Raw genomic sequence first — 20,355 nt, forward strand, 5'->3', positions numbered from 1 at the left:
TCACACAAAAGTTAACCTCTGGTGGAAGTGATGTGGCTGAAAGTTCAATTCCACTTAGGCTTCTAATGTATATTGGAGATGTATTCTCGACAATGTTCTAACGGTGGCAATGCTTGTATTTTAGCAGTGCTGGCTGTTAGGTTTTCTTCTAAAAAAAACAACCCCTGTGTCTGTGGGTCAGCTGTAGTCTGGTTCTGTGTTTCCTTTCTAACGATTTCTATGATATATTTAGTGTAGCTGCCTCAGGTTTCCAGTAGAAGCTCTCTCTGACATAAGCAGGCATTACAAATGACAGCAAAGAAATCTATATAACTATTAATGAAAACTGCACTATTATGGCTTTAGACACATCCAGTTAAATCTAATGAATAGTGGTATACATATTGGTATATAAAAGCTCTGTGTATGTTAAATTTTAGATGATCAAAGTGCTGCTGTCTTTGGATGATGACGGTGCTAATGATGAAGTAGCTAAAGAGGAGGTTGACTTGTTTCCCTAATGAAACATTTTCCCTAGCTTCTGTTCTGAAGCACAAAAAGTGCAGATTGACTGCTGTGAATCCCTAGGGTGGTATGTCCAGATCTGAAATGTTTTGCAATTCTCTGGGGTTAATGGGTGTTGCTTGACATGATGGTGTTCAGCATGAAATATTGAAATGATTCCTGTGTTCTAATAGCTCATTGCATTTCACAAACTTACTTTGTATCTTCTAATAGAGATGGAGAGCTCAGGGCTTTGTATCCGCATTACCTTCTTCTAAGCTCATTTGGATCAGTGTTTGAGGGCCCTACAACAGGCATCAGATGAGAGCAAACGTGGATTTCTATGTGCTGCACTTGCTACTGTAGTCAGAGGGAAATTTCCAGCAGGATTGAAGGCTTTCAGGGATGTGCAAATTGTTCTTTTTTTCCCTGAAGCAGATCTTATTCTTGAACTACACTTACTGAAATTGAATGTTTTTTTCTCTTTACGTAAATATCTGCTGCATTACCATCTTGTGTATGAAAAGCTGAAAGCAGTGGGCCTCCACTGCTTCATGTCAGAAACACGACTACTCAGTTTTTCAAGCACATGAAGTGTCTCTCTGTCCGTGTGGATACGCACAAACTTTTTTATGGTGTTGCCATAAGGAAACAGCAACTAATACAAACCACTTGAGGGGAGCAGTAAGCTGAATAAGGACCCTACTCTTAAGATGTCGAGTTTCTGCCTTTCTGAGAAAAGCAAAGAGAAGTTGTTGTTCCTTACCATCTTGAAGACTTTATCTGTCTCTTTGTGGACCACAGCAGCTTTTTACTAATAGTTTACACCATTCAAATTCTTATTTTAAGAAGTAGAGAAAACATATGAACCTAAATGTTCAGTGCTTGTAGGTATTTTGAATTTTTTTTTTTTTAAGCCAACCTTTATGGCTTTCTGAGATGGACTGCTGAAGATTTCTTGCATCACTGGTACTTAAAATGGAATGATAGTAAACATTCTGAAATAGTATCTCTCATTTAAGCACTTTTTTAGTGACACAGGCAGATACCATCTCAATCCTATTGTCAGGTTCTTCACATTAGGTCAGAGGGTTGGAGATTCATGATCCTTGAGGTCCCTTCCAACCCGGGCCATTCTATCATTCTGTGGTTTAGGTCAGCATCATGACTGAATGGCTCTTATTACAACTACTGATTTGGGTCGAACAGGGCATGCAGCAGGTTGGCTGTCGCTTCTGAAATCCAGTACAATGAAAAACCCTACCAGGATAAGCTGTGTAGTACCAAGCCCAATAAGTAAACAGATACTAAGCTGGACTTTCACAGCATTATTTGAGTAACTGGTGGAGCAGTGTGTGTAAACAAAAGTACGGCAAGGATGGAAGGAAAAGATTTCAAAACTAAAATATTGCATTACTACAGTGTTATATTTGTGTAAGAAAGAAACTATTTGTTTTTAATTTAAAAACTCCCTCGGTCTCATCCCACTGCTTCCTCCATTTTCATGCTGTGAATAAGTCCGACAAATAAAGATAAATCAGATTCTGATTTAAGGGACCTTGATGTTAGCACTTTCACTGCCATGCAGACAAGCAAACCATCAAAATGTAGGTAGCATTTGAAGCCCTGAAACAGTTAATCAAAACAAATGGTTGTAGTGCCTGTTTTCTTAAGTGAATTTCTTCAGCTGTGTCCTACCAAACTAGCTTATCACAATTGCTTTTTTCCCCTTAGAATTATTTGAGGGGTGCTCTGAAAGTAATGCCTCCTATTTTATTATGTTTGCTCCTGACACCAGAGGCAGGTGTTGGTGATACAACAGTAGAAGCTAACCTTCCCACCAATACCTTATTACACTTAGTTGCTGTGTGACAAATGGCAGCAGAGAAGCAGTCTGACACAACAGCATCTGACCTGGAACTGTGGACGAAGCAAAGGGGTGGAATGGAATTCCTCCATGCGGATAAAATGTCCCCCGTTGACATTCATCAAAGCTTGCTGAATGTTTATGGAGACCCACCAGTGGTATGGTGGGTGGTGCGTTTCAGCAGTGGTGACTCCTGGGTCACTTCAGTTGGGGCAGATTTTTACAAGCATGGCATGCAGATTCTTGTTCACTGCTGGCATGAATGCACAGTGAATGGTGGTGACCATATTAGAGTTTTGTAGCTGTGAATTTGCTCTACAAAACAGTGTTATTTTGCTCTTTGTATCCATTGTAGTTTCTGTGGAAACAAAGAGGAGGCATTATTTTCGGAGTGACCTATATATGATATTTCTTACATGTGGCTTTAATGAGAAACTGTGGACTTTACAGGAGTTAGCCTATGGCTTAGAATGAGGCAGTTACATCTCAGGCCCTGCATCTGTTTTTACTATATGCTTAATCTTCCTCCTGTTGAATTTTTAGAGTTTAAAAAGCTCTGCATGCGCCCAATTTAGGTGCACAGATCAATTATAAAATGTGTGCAGCCTGCCCCGTAGAGCACCATCAGATGTATTGAGCATCTGCTACAAAGAGGTATGGCACTCAGTAGCACAAGTGTATGTTAACACTTCTGTCCAAGAAAACAGACAGAATTGTAGCACTCCTTATTTTTTTTTACCAAAATTTAAACAAATGAGAGCACAGAATGCTCTAGAGGCATTAAAAAATAAAAAAAAGAAACCCAACCTAGTTGAAAATGCTTTTGAATAATAGAAATTTCAGTGCTGTCAATCGCAACAATTACAAAAATGACAGCCTTTCAAATTCTGATTTCTTTTCAGAGGAATTTCATTTAGCTTTTCTGTTCTTTAGGTTTTAAGGTTGATGCTTTCAAGCTTTTCTATGCAGCTACAAGGACATTTTTCAGCTCACGCAAACAGTTCCAGAAACCAGCACATAATATTAAAGAATATAATATTAAAGCCCAGGAACTGAAAATGTTGTTAATACAGCAGTATCACAGGAATTGGCCTTCTGGTTGTACCCTCTCTCTGGTATTAATGCTGTGCCACACTTCTTTCTTTGTGGTCATTGCTTTGCATCCACAGGAAGCTTGTTATAGTCCACTACGGGCTGATCTCAGTCCTTAGGACAAAGGGAGGAACCTAACTTAGTGCTATCAGTCATTGTCTTCTGTAGTAACGAGTGGTATTTGCAAGGAGGGCTAATGTCTAAAAACAGTTGCAGCAGTTAGAATATAGAACTCAGAGGTGCTGGCGTTGGTGCTAGAAACATGTAAACCTGACCAAATTTCACACAGTTACTATTTCATGAGGTAACTTGGAGCAATTACAGTGTGCCAAGGAGACGCTGTTTGTGGAGGGCTAATTTTACAGGCAAGGGCAGGGTGTCGTGCCACATCTACCTGGAAAGGTTGAATGGAACTACTGCCACAAATGACTAGGCTGGCTGAGAATCATGTAGACTTGATAAAAACAAACTCTGCTTAAGGAGAAGCGCTTTGAAAAGCTTGTACACCTATAGTAGACCTGGAATTCATTAGCGAATATATATGCTAAAAAGTTCTGCTTGGGATCAGAAGCCATTGAGTGAATGGCTGTGGAAATACAAGAAGTCTTTTCTTCAAAACGTGCTTTCTTCTTTAATGAAGCAGCCTGGGACTTAGGGGGAAACATATATATATATTTATATATAGAGAGAGAGAGAGTGTTTTTGCTTTTGTCACTAACACTGTGTATATTGCACAAGAAAATGTGATTTCAAAGGTTTTGACCAGTCTAAAAAGGAACCTTCTTTATTTTCTGACTGATTTTCAGTTTCTTTGGTTACAGTTCTGCACTCGTTGAGCTGCAACCCTGAAGCAGTATTTTGATGAGACTCTGTAGGATGTAATAGCTTAATTACCACAAAGCTTCGTTTCTTCAAACCTAGTTGTCTCTTCATGTGTTTGTGAGAGTATGGCTTTGTATATAACAAATTCTATCAACAGGAAAAGCAGAAACACCAAGGTTAGCTTATTTACAGTCCTTTGTAATCTGTCCCAGAAAGTAAAAAACAGCATCAGGGCATGCACATATTGAAGATGTGATGCTGTGAACAGACGAAGATAACTTGTCAAAAACAGAAAACGATTTGGAGTGAAAATGATGCGAGCTATCAAAGACAAATTCTCAAAATAACCCTTAAAATAACCTTCTGGAATCTTTACCTCCTGAAGAAAATTCTCTGGGAGCTCTGTTCTGCAACTTAAAGAGTAGCAAAATCTTGATGCCTGCTGCATACTTCACGTCAATTTCTAATGAGCATGTTACTCCTACTATTTCAGAATGTGAGGGGTTTTTTTCTCCCTTAATGGATGATTTTTCACAGGTCAGTGAGTAATGCATCAGAAATGGTTATAACGTGATGTATTTATTTATTTTAGTTTGACATATAAGATAAGCCATAGGTATATGAACAGATAGTATACTTGATTAGACAGAAACTAAAGATAAGCTAATGTTATAAACATATCTTCGATTTGCATAATCATAAATCTATACGACAAAATATCATATCTGACATCATATATTTAAATTATTTCTACCCGGTGAGTTACGATTAATATGATCTCATAATCATAATGAATTAATGCCACCTTATATCATCTTATGACCATAAGTGTTATAGAAAATATATAAGACATACAATAGAAACAGTGTCTCTGTTTAGACACAAACAGACTCTGGGCTGTTTTCAAACATTATATATAATCTTTAGGATTGCAGTTTACTTTGGGCTGAAGAATTTAAAACAGTGAAACAAGCTTTTCACTATCTATCATTGCCTATTTCTGAGGCCCATAAATAGGGCTGCATCTGTAGAACTCCTCCGTAGATCTGGATTACGTTGGAGGCCACTAAAGATGGAAAGGGAACTGCCAAATATTTTTACCAAAAGAGAAACTTCTTTTTTCCTTCCGAACAGGCAGCTGGCATGCTGAATTTGTACAAAATGTCCCCCCAGCCAGATGGTAGGGAGGAGGGCATATGGTACCGGTTTCAACTCTTTTTAAATTAAATCCCCCTCTGGTGCTTCTTGGCTTGCTGCAGATGCACAGAATGCAGCTGACGTCAGTTCACTGATTTACTGGAAAGGAGAGGGGCACCTCAGGGCCCTTTTAACCCTCCCATTGTGACAGGCTGGTGGAATATTCGCTCCCACTTTATGTGATATAGCTGTGGGGTTTATCCCTCCCAGGTGCCACTTCACCGGGGGCTGTATCCAACTCTCAGCGATCCATTATTCAATGTCATTTCACTTAACGGTGGTAGTGTAGAAGATAGTCCAGCACTATGTTTCCAAGCCCTTTTTTTGTGCTGCTCAGAAATGAGCGTTAATTTTTTTATTCCATCCTAGTACCCTTGTGCTGAAGCTCAGTATCCATCAGCAGTGGAAGAGAAGCACTTACTCCCACCTTGAGCACTTACTCCCACCTTGGTCCATCCTAGCACAAACTTGTGTGCCTGGATGGAGTACCAGGTCCACACAACCTGGTTAAACTCCAATGTTTCACCAAGTGTACTTTACTCAATTTATAAGTGCTGTATACCCAGTGCATACAGCTTTTCACTTGTCACCACACAAAGCTAATTGCTCGAGTTGTTTGAGGACGCATTTGAATACAGATTGAGTCTCAGGGGTTACCTTAAGGCTGGGGGGTTATGCTAGAGCACATAGCTGCACTAAAGGCATGCTACATTAATTGCTTTTATCAGCAACCACTACCAGATTAAAAATGTGACCTCAGACCATGGTTTTTCAAGATATAAGGGAGTGAAAAAAAGCTTCTGAAGACTAGACTTTCATTTACATACACACAGTACTTCTCAAAACAAAAAGGAAAATAGAATGTAAGCTGTCCTGTACAACAGAAGCTTATAATGGATTTCTCCCAGTCTGAAATGCTGTCTGATGCTCTCACTTGATAAAACTTTTGGCTCCAAGTCTGAATAAAATTATGCAGTCTGACACGTTACTCTTAACAGTAATCAAACCAATTATCTTGTTCTTGCCCGGAGCTGAAATCTTGTGAGTAGGTAAACATCTGTTTACTAACTGCCAGCTCCTTACTATTACCTTCACCACATTTTACTCCACTGATAATCTTGAAAAAGAATTTACAAGTGCTGAGAGACTCATAATATATGCAGCATTCCTGAGCTTCTTGGCACATTAGCCTTGAATCAATTCAGGCTAAACCACCTCACTACCACTGATTATTTAACTCTTTACTGTTGCGTTGTTGAATTGTCTTTACTCTCCACCACAGGCATCTTACTACAATGGAACTGACATCTTAAATGAGTAGATGGGGAGTTCTTCTTTCCTCTTTAATGAATTGCAATAATCCATCATGAAGACATGTAAGCTTTACATTACTGGGGAGCAGTTGTTACCATCCTCTGCTGTACATGGGCTGTAACGTGACCGTAGCTGCAGCTGATGTTGCAGAGCTGTGCTGCATGTTTCCCACAGCAGACATCCAACAAGAGGTGCTGCCTGCCTCAGCTAACATTTCCAATAGTAGTAACTTGCTTCGGCATATTCCAATTACAGAGCACATTCTCTTTGGATGAATCTCTTCGCTGCCTTTTTCAGGCAAGAGAAAACTAGCTCTTCACAAAATGAGTAGGATCATCCTAAGAAATCTGAAGCCAAAATAGATAGGATAGAAGCACGTCTCCTGAAAGCTCACACTTTGGCAGTGAAGCTGTTATTGGAGTAGTCAACTCTGAAAACAGAGTAAAACAAAAATGGCTGAAGAGCCTTAAATGAAGGGAGGGAAAACCTCTATGAAAAAGCCACAATTAATATTTTTAACTATTTCAAAAGAGTGAGGCTGAAGGAAGAGACTGGCAGGTGAGTACAGAGCATGTGGGAGAACTGGAATGTATCAAGAAAAATACAGATGACAAAATACAAGTTTGAGAGACAGCAGTAAAGCCCTATAGTGAGAAATGGAATTAATTTAGTCTTTCTGAGCAGGACAGATTAAACCACATTTTCTTAGATTCTCTGACTGACGGAGTATGTTCACTACAATGTAAATGGATTTAAGGTTGGAGCTCCTATAGTCCCACCTCTGCCACACTTCGTCTTCCTGCACCAGTTCTGGGAGTTCAGCAGTAATGCCTCCTTTGAGGTTGGCTTGCCTGTGGGCTGGACAGTTCTCCCTGAACCAGGTAATCAACAAAGCCAGCACAGAAGAAGCACAGAACTAAGAGTCAGCAAAAGGAGAATCACAAAACCTGATTTAATGCCAACTTAAACTGCGGTGTGGCTGCACCCCCACTCTGAATGCGGGACACCAGCAGGGACATGATTTAAGGATGGGATGAGAGGATTAAATCTTACGATGCTCTAAAAGTCAGTGAAAACTAATTTAAGAATGCCATAAACCAAAGTTCTTTAATTATCATAATTGCATGGTGTCAAGATAAGGCTGAGTTAAGGTAATTTGAAAATATAACTACCTTTCTTACATCTCAGCATGCTCAGATTTATAAAATGAAATGAGTATTTATTTCCTCTGAAAGAATGATATAATTTTTTTCATTGTTTTTACATTCAGTAAAGTTAAAAATTTTTGTTGAAAAAATATATACATACCTCTTCTCCCATGGCCCTTTCTTCCATGTAATCACTGACAGGACAAGAGGGAATGGCCTCAAGTAGTGCCAGGAGAAATTCAGGCTGGACATTAGGAAATACTCCTCTGAAAGTGTGCTCAGGTGCTGGAATGGGCTGCCCAGAGAGGTGGTGGAGCCACTGATCCTGGAGGTGTTCAAGAAATGTTTAGATGTTGTACTGAAGGACATGGGAAATATTGGTGATAGGTGGATGGTTGGACTGGATGATCTTGGAGGTCTTTTCCAAACTTGGTGATTCTATGATTCAGTGATTCTATACACAAGCACATATGAAATATTCAAGCTTTAGCTGGAGTTGCCATGGATTTTCCCCCGGAGAATTCTATTCAGAGAAAAGATGATTACTTCCAATTAGCTATCAATTGGACAGTGTACGTGGAAAGGATGTGGGGAGGAAATATGCAATGCAGGCTTTACAAGTGACAAATGATTTACAGGGTATGAAAATGGGAAGATCTGTTCTCATCCTTCCTCCATCTGACTCGAGTCATGCAGGTACCGTGCAGGGGACTGTAAAAACACTGCTGAGTTTCTGACATATAGATGAAAGAAGACAAATAGTACGATTAATTCAAAGGAAAGTCAATTTTACCAGAAAGTAATTTTTCTTCCAGAAAAGCTAATTTATGCTCAGTCTGTTGAGCACAGGTTGAATTATGCCTAAAGCAAAGTCAGCAAATAGGTGTTTTGACTGAAGGTTCACATATTAATTAACTCAGAAAAATGCTTCTCTCTTATTACAACTTGTAAAGAAACTTTACATGAAATTAACCAAATTTGTAGTAGACCTTATTAGCATTACTCAACTCTGACAACACTTAAACAAATGTATCTTAAAAGGATCTTTTAAGAGGATCTGAAAGCTCACTTCAGAGCAGAAAAGTTACGGTCTGGAAAGTGCCTTAAAAGCATTGTGTTTAGCAGATCTCCAAACTGTGAAATATGCCATTATAGGTATCTTTACTGTGTTTAAAATACACTTTACTACCTCTGATAGTGCTGTATGTAGCACAAGGGGATTGCCAAGATGAATTCACTGTGATCCTGAAGACTGAAACACCAAGTCAAGCTTGCATATGAACTTCCACAGGTAAGGGCCTACCCACTGAATGACATTAGACAGAACTCTCCTTTCTTCCCATCCAGATGATAAACGACACTATCTGGAATGTCTCTGATTTATTATGTCTTAATTTTTCCAAGACTTTCAGAGGCTCTTATTTTCTTCCAAATAAGTAGAAAGGCAGTTGAAACTTTTTGGGTTGCCTTTAGATTCACTCAGCAGGAAAAAAGAGGATGCTTTTTTTTTTTTTTTTTTTTGGCTGACTACACTAAAAAAAAAACCCATATCCTATTTCATTCTATCAAATTTTCATCTCCAGAGGCCAACAGGAACATAAAAAGCACCTATTTATGCTTCCCGTAGCAGTGCCACCCTCTTGGCTGTGCCAGCAAAACCACTTCTGATTCAGTTAGAGACGCCTCTGCTCACTGATTTGCTGGGTTATTTTGAACAGGAATCAGTCCTCACATAACCTCACTCTGATTAACACCTACGTTTGTCGTTCTGAGATAACCTGGTGGCTCCTTGCTGCTGACAGCCGCTTGCAGAAGCAAAGTTCTGATTTCAGCATCAACAGCAGGTAAATGGTGAGATTTTGGGAGGTAAAAATCTCCCAAAAATGAAGAGGGGCATGTGTGTGTGTGGCTGGATGACAGAACTCTTCTTTTCTTTGTGACGCAGAACACTTAGGAGGATCTGGGTGGCACGGAAACCCTACAGTGCCACAGCAAGGAGAGCACTTGGCTGCTAAAGCTGGCACTGAATGCTCATGAAGCTGATTTCATAAATGCAAACCTATTGTCAGCAGGTTCACTTGTTTGTTAGAAAGCATTTTCAGGTCTGCAGCCAAGAGAGAGGCAAATGCTGACACAATCACCACTGAGGTGAGCAGCCTGTTTTTCCCTCAGCCTATCAGTACTGCGTATCGTTTCAAGTACTACCTTTCTTTTAAAAGAGCTTTCAGTGGTGAGGTTTAGAGGTTTTCTGGCTTTTAATATTTTAATATATTCTTCTGTATTTTCATTTGAATTATTTATGTCGTGGGTTGATAGAGACACATTTGCTCATTGGATAATTCACACCAGCATTTTATTGCAGTTTTTTTTTTTTTACAATTTTTACATGAGATTAAAAAGATCTAACACAAATTCTTGCAAATTGAATATGGCCAACTAGCTGGTTACTGTAATCAAAGCCTTTTTTATTATTATTTTCGACTCGTATCTCTGCAATTGCATTATAATAACAATGCTTTGGTTTGCTAAATAATGACTTTGCCATCCCCTTAGAGGATGTTAAGGATCTTCTAATACTCTTGTGTATCAGCTCACCTTAAGGTCAGGTTTTTCTATTTATTCAGCAGCAGATGGAGATAAAATACAAGTACTGTTCATTAAACAGCCACTGGACTTAGGAGCACGTACGGTAGAAAAAGTAATACAGCTCCCAAGGATGGATACAGTCCCAGGATAATGCAGAAGTGGCTGCACTCAGGAGCGCATGATTGGCAGATTTACACTAATATGAAAGAGATTAAGTCCCAGAGATGAAGTTTTTTTTCAGTTGTTACTGTACCATGTGCTTACTTTTGACTTTTTTCTCTTTCTTTCTTTCTTTTTTTTTTTAAAGACATGTGAAAGAAGGATATTTCTTACTTGTCAGACTTCGTCCCAGTTATTTACATCCCAATAGCTTCAGTTCTGGATAAGCTCGCTAACATCCAAGATCTCCCTTCCAGTCTTCTCCCCAAAGCTTCTCCTTGCATAGCGCTAAGAAGTCCAAAATGTCATACATGCCAATGGTCCTAGTGTCACAGGTAGCTAACATGGCTCTTTGCTGGCATCACAAACAAGTCAGTGGAAGCAGTGCTTTTGGAGCCATACCTACAATGACAGTGCTACTTGCAATGGGCAATTTCATGGAGTAACCATGGAGATATTTGTGTAACATGGCAAATAAATGGGATAGGTCTAAAATTAGGCATTAGGCAATCTCAGTTGACCTGCTTGTTGTCTCCTTATTTTCCTAAAAGCAAGTATCTAGGGCCCACATTTCAAATCAGCAGTTCTAATTCTTATTTACCTATCGCTATACGTGGACAAATTTAAATTATTTTAGCACCCAAAAATTGAGCTTTAAGATCTTGAAAAGAGGACATAAGCTATTTAACTTGACCACGTTTGGCTGAGGGATTCGAGAAGCATGCTGTTATGGTCCAGGAGGCTTAATTAAAATGTTTAAAATTATAATGTTCTGTTAAATGCTCCTTATGAAGTGACAGAGATGGATTTTGGTTTCTTCTGCTGCTTAAGAAAAACAAAGCAGAGGCGACAGGTCGTTAATCATCAGCTGTCAGTGGGATTGTGCCTCTCCATCCACGTTGTTGCACTCCTTTAGAAGCAATGTAAAGCCTACAATTAGCGTGTCTGCATTCGATTTATGACCTTGAGAGCCTGAATGTGTTTTGTTCTTACCAGCATCGTTACTAGCACTGTGCATCCTACCTTACATTTATTACCCTTAAATATAAATTTATCTGAGTGGGGATGACTTTAAACTTTTCCACGCTTTGGTGCTGAGTGTTGGAATTGCGGCTTCAAGTAACATTCCTCTGCAGATCTTGGTAAAGCAAATTGAATCAGAACCATGAAACGGTTTGGGTTGGAAGGGACCTTAAAGCCCACCCAACGCAAACCCCTTGCTGTGGGCAGGGCTGCCACCCACCGGATTAGGCTGCCCAGGGCTGCATCCAACCTGGCCTTGAGCACCTCCAGGGATGGGGCACCACAGCTTCTCTGGGCAGCTGTGCCAGGGCCTCACTGCCCTCTGAGTGAAGAATCTCTTCCTAACATCTAACCTAATCAGCCAAGCTTTTCCGCGGTAGTTGGTGATGAGGGCCGGTGCATATGTGATTGGCTGCAAAAACCAAGCGCTGAGCTTCCACCAGCAGCCCGGGCACGACCCCAGGCAGCAAGGGCCTCACACGGAGCCCACACCAGGGCCACTTTTCCTCAAAGCAACGTTGGAAACGAGTTTATTGCTGCGGCCGCGGGGGCACCTACGGACGCCGCGCACGCCGCGCGCCGCGCTGAGAGGCGGCGAAGCACCGACCACAGCCACCTCAGCCGCCTCCCGCCTCCGGGGCGCAGGCGCACGCAGAGGGGCCGGAGGGGACCGCCCGCCCTTCCGCCGCGCGCCCCGCCTCGTCCGCCGCCCGCGGAAGTGAGCGGAGCGGGGATGCGGCCGCGCTGCCGCCCCGAGGCGCGGAGGTGAGAGGCGCGGCTAGGGGCTGCCGTCCGCTCCCCTCTGCTCCCCCTCGGCTCCCCCTCACCGCCAGCCCCTGCACCATTGGGTGAGCGGGCGGGGCCGGGCCGGCCGGGCGAGCCGCGGGGGGACCGCTCCCTTCCCTCTGCTCTCGTCTCTCTTCCCTCTCCTCTCCCTCCCTCCCGACCGGCGCTGAGGGAGCTCGGGGCGGGCGCTGGGCTATTTTTAGCTCCCCGGGCTGCGGGAGGCGCTGGCGGTAGCGGCCGCGGTGCGGTGCGGCGGCTGCGCGCTGTGCTGTGTGCCGCGGCGCTCCGCAACCTCCGCGCGCCCCGGCGTGAGGGGGGCTGCGGCCTGCGGGGTCCGGCGGGGTTTTTTTTTTACCATTATTTTATTTGATCGCCCTTCTCCAGCGCTGGTTTCTCTTGCAGATGTTGCTGCAGGTGGGGGCAGAGGGAGCGGTGTGATTGCCGGGGATCTCGGGGCGGCTCTCTCTCCAGCTCTCAGCTCCCGCTCCGGCGCCGCTGTTGCTAAAGACTTTTGTAACTCTCGACTCACGTACGATTTCGATGGAAGATGAAGGTAAAGCTCTCCCCGGAGCCGAGAGGATCTCTGTGCTGGGAGCGTGCCTCGTTTCGCCTCCGTAGGGGCCTCTGGGCTCGCTGCTGCTTAGATGATGGGATGTTGCTGAAATTCCTCTTTAATGGTTAAATTGAGGAGCGTTAATTGCACTTGGCGTTGAAATATTTTTTCTGCGTATTCGCTTAATCTTGCCCTCTTTGCAGTTGTTTTTTTTTTTTACATTAAAGCCATGCCTGAAGCTTAATGTGCTGCCATTTGGACTAGCGAGCCGGTGTAAAGCTGTGATGAGGGAAGTCGCCCCTTTGGACTGCTCTGATATGCGTTCCCCTCGTCTGGTTTGGGGATGGTGTAGTCTGGGCAGTTATTTCATGTTTTTCATGCTGGGTTTTTTGTGTGAGCTCTGGGAACCTTGAAAGCCCATTTGCATTGGTGATGCTGAGTGTGAGCTTCGCCGCTTTCCTTCTGAGTTGTCTGGGGATGTAGTAAATCTCTTGAAATTACAGTTTTCTTTATGATGGATGTGAGCTGGAGGTGCTCAAAGCCAGGTTGGATGGAGCCCCTGGCAGCCTGGTCCAGTGGTGACAACCCTGCCTGTGGCAAGGGGTTGAGGCTTAGTGATTTGTAAGGTCCCAAGGCATGCCATGATTCTATGAAATAGCAGTCCCCTTATCCTGATCTCTGTTGTCATTATTCTTTGGAGATACTGGCTGGAATTTTTTGGTGGCCACTGTGTTTTCTTTGCTGTGGATGGATGTGAACCTGAGGAGGTCAGAGCAGAAAGATGCTTCCTTAAGGGTCCAACTCGGTAGCCCGTGTAGACCTTCTTGGGGTAGACTTGTGGGTTTCCATGCTTGGTTGTCATTCTGTTTCCAGTGACTGGAAAGCTGTTGTTAAGTCTAACTTATGTTGAAAATGCCATAGGTTGTTACAGTCTTGCATCTCAGAACATTTTTCTAACTTGAAAAATGCTAGAATTTTAGCAGTGCTATTGATCATGTCTTCTAAGTGCGTATTTGTCATAAAGAACACAAAGCTTCTCAGACAGAAGTTTTGACATCTATGTTTGTAGGGGGGGGCATCTCTAAGAGACTGATTTTTGGCTTTGGGAGCCCAGTTAGCTGACAGAAGCAGTGTCAGTGTCTTTGCATTAAAGTTGCTGCATTGTAAATAAGGTTTCTGAATGACTGGCTCCCAGGACAGGGGGAGAACAATGAATCTAATGCCACTGAAAAGAAATACACGTAGGGAAAAAGTATCTACCTGATGCTTGTGTGCCTAAACTGAAAGAGCAGGAAGGCTTCTAATGTCTTTTAGTTCTATTAGCAAGTAAATATGACGTTACAGATAATCAAGCTTTGTGTGGTACAGTATGGTCCATTCTAATTCTGCTGAGGGCTGGTGTTTCTTATGTTTCTTTTGGAATAAATAATAGGAGGAGTAATATTTGTATGATAGGAGTGACATAAAATATAGCTCCGTCCAGGGGAAAAATACTTCCTCAGATGATCAGACGTGTATTTCAAAGGATCAAATAGTTGCTGTGGTTTACTGAAAGTTTTCAGAATGGAATAGATTCCTGGGGGTTGCAGGAAAGCTCAATTTTGGCACGAATTGAAAAATTGAGTTGGTTCTCTCTCTTAACATTTGCATTGCTTTCTCTCCACTCTTCCCCCCCCCATCCCCCCACCTCCGCTGGCTCATAATTGAGCTTCTGGGCAGACATATATTTACAACTGTCTGTAGTGTGTTTTTGTCTCTCGGCATTTTTGAGCTCCTCTTTTTCTGTCCATTTGACATTTTGAGCCAGCTAGAAGCTAGCAGCTTTCATTTGGATCGTTTCAGCACCACTGACAGAATCCTTAATGTATTTTCTCCAGGTGAGAGTTCGAGCTGTAGAATAAGGATTGCAGGAAGATGGAATGTGTTATTTTTTTTCCCAAGTCTATGTTTGAAAGTTTGAATGTTGAGCAAGAAATGGCAGATTTTATTTTTTCTGTATTTGGAGCAATATTCAAGGACAGAATTGATAATGCCATTTGGAAAACTGATGCTTTCATCTCATAATTCATTTTTCATAAGCATTGTGGTACAGTCACTGTAAGCTAGCTAATGTTTTGTCCCAAGACTTTGTGGTTTCTGTCTCTTGCATTGGGATGAATTAGCTAATTAAACTTCCCCCAAAATTCATGCATCTCACGGTAATGGGGAAGTAAATTTCCCATCATAGGAAGGTTTTTGCTTTTTTCAGTGAGGCTGTGACTTAGAGGAATGAAGACTGTGGTTTTGTTTGGAGTTCTGTGACTCCAGAATTGGAGCTCTTCCTTAACCTGTGGGCAGGTGAGAGGACTTGCAGCTGCTTAGAGAAAACAGCTCTGAGTGCAAAGTGATACCAGTTGTGAAACAGTGGTGCTGTTTTGTTACCAAGGTCTTCTGTAGCATTCATTTTCAGATCTCTGTGCCTACTGGAAGAGGTCAGAACTGCGTTTTCCCACCTGTAGACTTTCCTAAAATCACACAGAACATTGGCACGAGCACAGATTTGCTGTAAATAATAAAAATGTTGCATGGTGGTTTTGAAACCTGTAGTCTTCATTGTTTTAAGGCCTGGTTAGCTTTAGCTGATCATCACAGACTGCTGTTTCAATCTATACTCTGTCAATGGCAATTTATGGATAGTTTTGATAACTGGATGAATACTGAGGTGAGTCAATTTCTTTCTCTGAAGAAGGTGCTTTAGGTTGTCACGTGCTGCTGAGACAACACGCGTTTTTCTTGTTTTTAACCCATGCTTGGAGTATAGTTGGCTTTCCTAGTGAGTTTTGTGCATATTCTTTATGTAGGCTGTGTTGGAAAAGTGACCAATTTGAGATCGGTGGGCAGCTTCTGTTTTTTGGGGGTGGAGTGGTCACATCTTGGACCAGCTGCCCATGGACTCTGCAGCTCTAAGGGCTGGTGGAAGGGTGGAGGCTGGGAAGGATGCCTGGGGCAGCAGGGGCTTGAAAACAATCCACGCTGTTCCAGAGTGGCATCATCAATTATACTTGAACGTAATATCCAAAATAATGAGAATGAATTTTGTGATGGCAAATGTTCCAAATTCAGAAATGGAGCTGGACTTATCACAGCAGTTCACATGTCTTTCGCTATTACTTGTTTAATAAATCATCTGCGTAGGTGAAACAAGAATTTCTGTATTCATTGATTGCAGTTTGTTTCAATCTATGGCTCTCTGTGAGAAAATTGGAATGCAGCACTTTACATTGATGTTGGCATAAATGACGTCTGTTCCATTTAACTTGGAGGACAAAGTGAGGGAAGGGGTTGTTTTTTTAAATTATTTTATTTTTTCAAGCCATGGTATTTGAAGTCTTCACTGAAGGCCAACTCTAGTAGATAATTTCCTACCTGTTACGAATTTAGTTATCATAGCACTGCCAATGCAGCACCTGCCTTGCATTAGAAATACAGGCTTCCTTTTTAAATTGCAGTTGGTGTCACCTCTGCCTCTGTTGTATGATTGGTTGATAGATCATTACACAGTTTTCATCTGTCCCTGATTTTTCCATGTATATATACCAGTACTAACCTATGATAATCTGGCAGTGGTTTAACGTGGGATCTGCTTGAGTTCAGGTGCCGCAGAATGTGATTAGTTATTTTGTTGGCTTTGTAGCCCTCTTATATTGGGATCTATGGCACTAGCTCTCAGTGAGTCACAAATTGCAGTAGTGTAAGGAAAATTAAGATACCTGATTTAACAGAGAAACGAGCATTTTCATTTCTTCTTGATGTCCAGTCTGACAAATGAGTGTTGATCTTGGTTTCATAGGCCGCTATGACTGTTGCCCAGCCCTTCTTTCCCCTAGCCCCATGCTGAGTTAGGGAGCTGCATGGGCTCGTGGAGAATCCAGTTCATGTCAGAAATAATGAGTGTATGAATCTCTGGAGGGCATAAAGGGTGAGAGCCCCCACAGCTTAGTGCAAGCGGGATGTTTGATTGACTCTGTTCTTCCTGTAGCCATGGCTTTGGTGTATCAGGCTGAGGCTCCCTGTGTGGAATAAGTTAAAGATGAGTATATTTCATTTGTTGAGCCTTTGAGTTGGTGAACAAGTTCAGGTGATAATTAATTGACATTTGCAGTGGGGTCAGTATCAGCTAGAAAGACTGACGGAGTTGCCATGCAGAGAAGAGAAGGAAAATAAAATACACGAATCAAGGTGTAGATATGGGCCAAGCATCTGTTTCTAGTTATTTGTTTTGTAAATATCCTAGTCTAAGTAATTAGAAGGGATAGAGTGGATCATGGGTTGGCAGATGCAGGTTACAGAATCTACAGAGGCTTTTAAAATAATTTGTCATTGGTTTTCTGCAGCATTTTTTTCCTGTACATACATAATTCACTTACAGATCCTGGTGAATACGGCGATGCTGCTTTCTTGATGCTAACTGTAAGAAACCTTATTGTGAGCATCACCACAGCCAGTCACGTTCGCCTTTTAAAAGGCATTGACACCAGCTTGGTCTTATTTCTTCTAAACTGTAAGTTTGAATTGATTTGTTTTTTATTAGAATATTACTTCATCACATTATGAAGTAACTGCATAGCTGCCGGGTGTATAACCAACAGGTAGGTCCTGGAGTTCCACTCGTTATTTTAAACAAATCTGAACTGTAAATACTGAGTGAACATGTCTCTTTGAGACTTTGTTTAATTACAGTTCCATGGCAGCTAAGTCCATACACGCTGTGGGGATGTTGGTAGTATCCCACAGGGTACTAAAATGTTTCGGTGTTTGCTGTTCCAGTGCCATCGTTCATTTTGAGAAGCTCAGCCATGAGAGGTAGAGACAGGCTGTTGGAGGGGAGCCATATGATCTTATTTCTAAGCTGAAATGTTCTCTTGCAAAAAGTTAGCAACTGTGGCAAGATTAATGACTGGTATTTCTGCCCAAAGTCTTCTGGCCTTGAATTTCTAGAATGCCTCATGTGAATCAGGATTTAAGTGGAGGCCTGTGCTTTTTGGTGCCAAGTGAGCTATGGCAGCTGAGCTCTTGGGCAGTGAGTTTCTGAGCTGACCAAGTGCTTTGGTCTCAGCAGAAGCTGAGGGAGCTGGGGCTCTTCAGCCTGGAAAGGCTGTGAGGTGACCTGAGAGTGACCTTTAAGTATCAGGGGGAGCTGCAGGAAAGAAGGGGAGAAGCTTTTCAGCAGGGTCTGTGGTGATAGAAAAAGGGGAAATGATTTAAAAGAGGGGAGACTTTTTCCTTATATCTAACCTAAATCTTCTACAGTGAGGGTGGTGAGGCACTGGATCAGGTTGCCCAGTGATGTGGTGAATGCTCCATCCCTGCAGACTTTGAAGGTGAGGCTGGATCAGGCCCTGGGCAACCTGATCCATCTGTGGTGTCTCTGTTCACTGCAGGGGAGTTGGACTAGATGGTCTTTAGAGGTCCCTTCCAACTCTGAGGATTCTATAATTCTACAAGTTGTTTTGATGAATTTCAGTGAATGCTTAGGATACTGTTTTTTTTTTTTTATTCTTCTGATTAATAAGCAGTGAGAAAATGAAATGAAACGTTCAAGGAGATTTGTTCCAGCGTTCAAGGAGTTTTTCCAACAGGAAGAATCAAAATGGCCAAATATCTTGGTAGTCAAATTGTTCTGGTGTTTGTCAGTGCTTTCTTGCTAACTCTGATGGCAGCTCAATGATTGGGGCAATGAGAATTTGAATTCATTGTTGTACAGCCACCAGAGTGTACAAAAGTAGTCCAGCTAGCATGTCTTTTTGGTTGTATTCAAAGGTTGAATATTTGGTTTTCTTATTCAAATGTATAGTACACAAATGGGCTGCAGGAAGGGAAGGCAGTTTGCCCAGAGGTTGAGTGTCTTGATCTGAAGTTTTGTGACCAGTCTTCCTTATAGAATCTGCAGCATTGCAGTCAGCTTAAGGTGTCGTTATTGTTGTGAAATATCTGTGAAGTGTTTTCTGCCTGTGAGAGAGCAGGCAGTTGTCATTCACAAGGCTTGCAAGATAACCCCATGGAGTATATACTGCAACTACAGAAAATTGCCCAATTTTGGTGTTGTCCTGGTATCCTCAGTTGAACTAAATGCCCTACTTTCCTTTCTGTTTCTTAAAGAAAAGATGTAACATCCTGAGAGTAAGATGCACTTCACATGTGGAGATACATTTCTTGGACAAGTTATTTTTTAATCATGTAGTTTTAGTACTTAAATATTTTTAGTATTTTTTTCAGTATTTTTAGTACGTAGTTATTGAGCTTTTATAGGGTAAATCACAGAATGGTTTGGGTTGGAAGGGACCTTAAAGCCCACCCAGATCCAACCCCCTGCCATGGGCGGGGCTGCCACCCAATGGATCAGGCTGCCCAGGGCCCATCCAACCTGGCCTTGAGTGCCTCCAGGGATGGGGCACCACAGCTTGTCAGTTGCTCACATCTGTTGGATGTTACGTGGAGCATTGTGATATTCTTCAGACTGACTGAAGCAGGTATGGTTATGGAAAGAGAGGTCTCTTTCTTTTTTTAATGTTTTATGACTTACACGGTTGTGCAAACCTTGATTTAGCCTGTCAGCTTTAGAATTCAGGTTTCTGTTGCTTAATTGATCAGAATTCCAGCAGTGTCGTGTACCAAGAGGTACATTTCTGCTGTTGGCCTCAGGAGGGCCTTAAGTGCTGCTGGAACAGCAGTGGACTACAGCACAGGCTTTTTCAGGCCGTAGGGCTGCTTAGCAGGTTGTTCTCATTTGGGTATTTGGATTCCTTCGGTTAATGGGTGGTCTCTGCACCAGGTTGAATACCACCCTTTTTCTGTAAAGTCCTATGAAATAACACAATAGCGATGGGCTGAAAGCCTGTGACCTCCCAGGACAGAAATCTGCTCTGCGGGGAGAACTCATTAATGCAAATTAGCGGGTCTCTTTCCTTCCAGCTTTTTTAGAGGCAGAACTTTTCTGTGCGTGTTTCCTTTGATGTGGAGACTCCTGGTAAAACGTTTAAACTAAAATGCTGTTGAATAGGAACAAATTTCTTTGAATATTAGAATACAGGGCTGCTGCAGCTGTTTCCCAGAAGTGGAAAATCGTCACGCTTTTGGAAAAGACTCCACTCAAATGAAGATAGTGCACAGCAGCTTCAAAGCCTTCAAAGAGTGTTGCCGGGTATCCTGGGCAAACAGAGCCTGGTAGAAAATAAGCGGCTCATTAGTCTGCAGACTTCCACCTTTTGGGGGTGGGAAGGGATGGCTCTTTGCAGTGCAAAGTATGCTTCTTGCAAATTGGTTGTGAACGTTTCTGTGCCGAAGGA

At 42.1% G+C, this 20,355-nt stretch overlaps 1 protein-coding gene across 13 annotated transcripts in view; it reads left to right on the forward strand.

The window, feature by feature from the left end:
• ATP2C1 (ATPase secretory pathway Ca2+ transporting 1) overlaps positions 1–20,355 on the forward strand; it is a 100,370-nt gene that overhangs the window by 42,468 nt on the left and 37,547 nt on the right. For 2 of the 13 annotated variants that reach the window (XM_015281759.4, XM_015281757.4), the window contains exons 1-2: positions 12,397–12,456; positions 12,880–13,030. The exons of 5 other annotated variants lie outside the window; for them this stretch is intronic. Coding sequence is in view for 3 of the 8 variants with exons in the window: in XM_015281757.4 (XP_015137243.1) it covers positions 13,025–13,030 (6 nt within the window). In the remaining 5 variants the exon portion in view is untranslated. Of the gene's footprint in view, positions 1–9,598; positions 10,072–12,396; positions 12,540–12,879; positions 13,031–20,355 lie in introns of those variants that run through there. 6 more of the 13 variants (XM_046931765.1, XM_046931771.1, XM_015281758.4 and 3 more) reach the window with 5 other exon arrangements.

This window comes from Gallus gallus, chromosome 2, assembly GCF_016699485.2.
Source record: "Gallus gallus isolate bGalGal1 chromosome 2, bGalGal1.mat.broiler.GRCg7b, whole genome shotgun sequence".
Classification (NCBI taxonomy): Eukaryota; Metazoa; Chordata; class Aves; order Galliformes; family Phasianidae; genus Gallus; species Gallus gallus.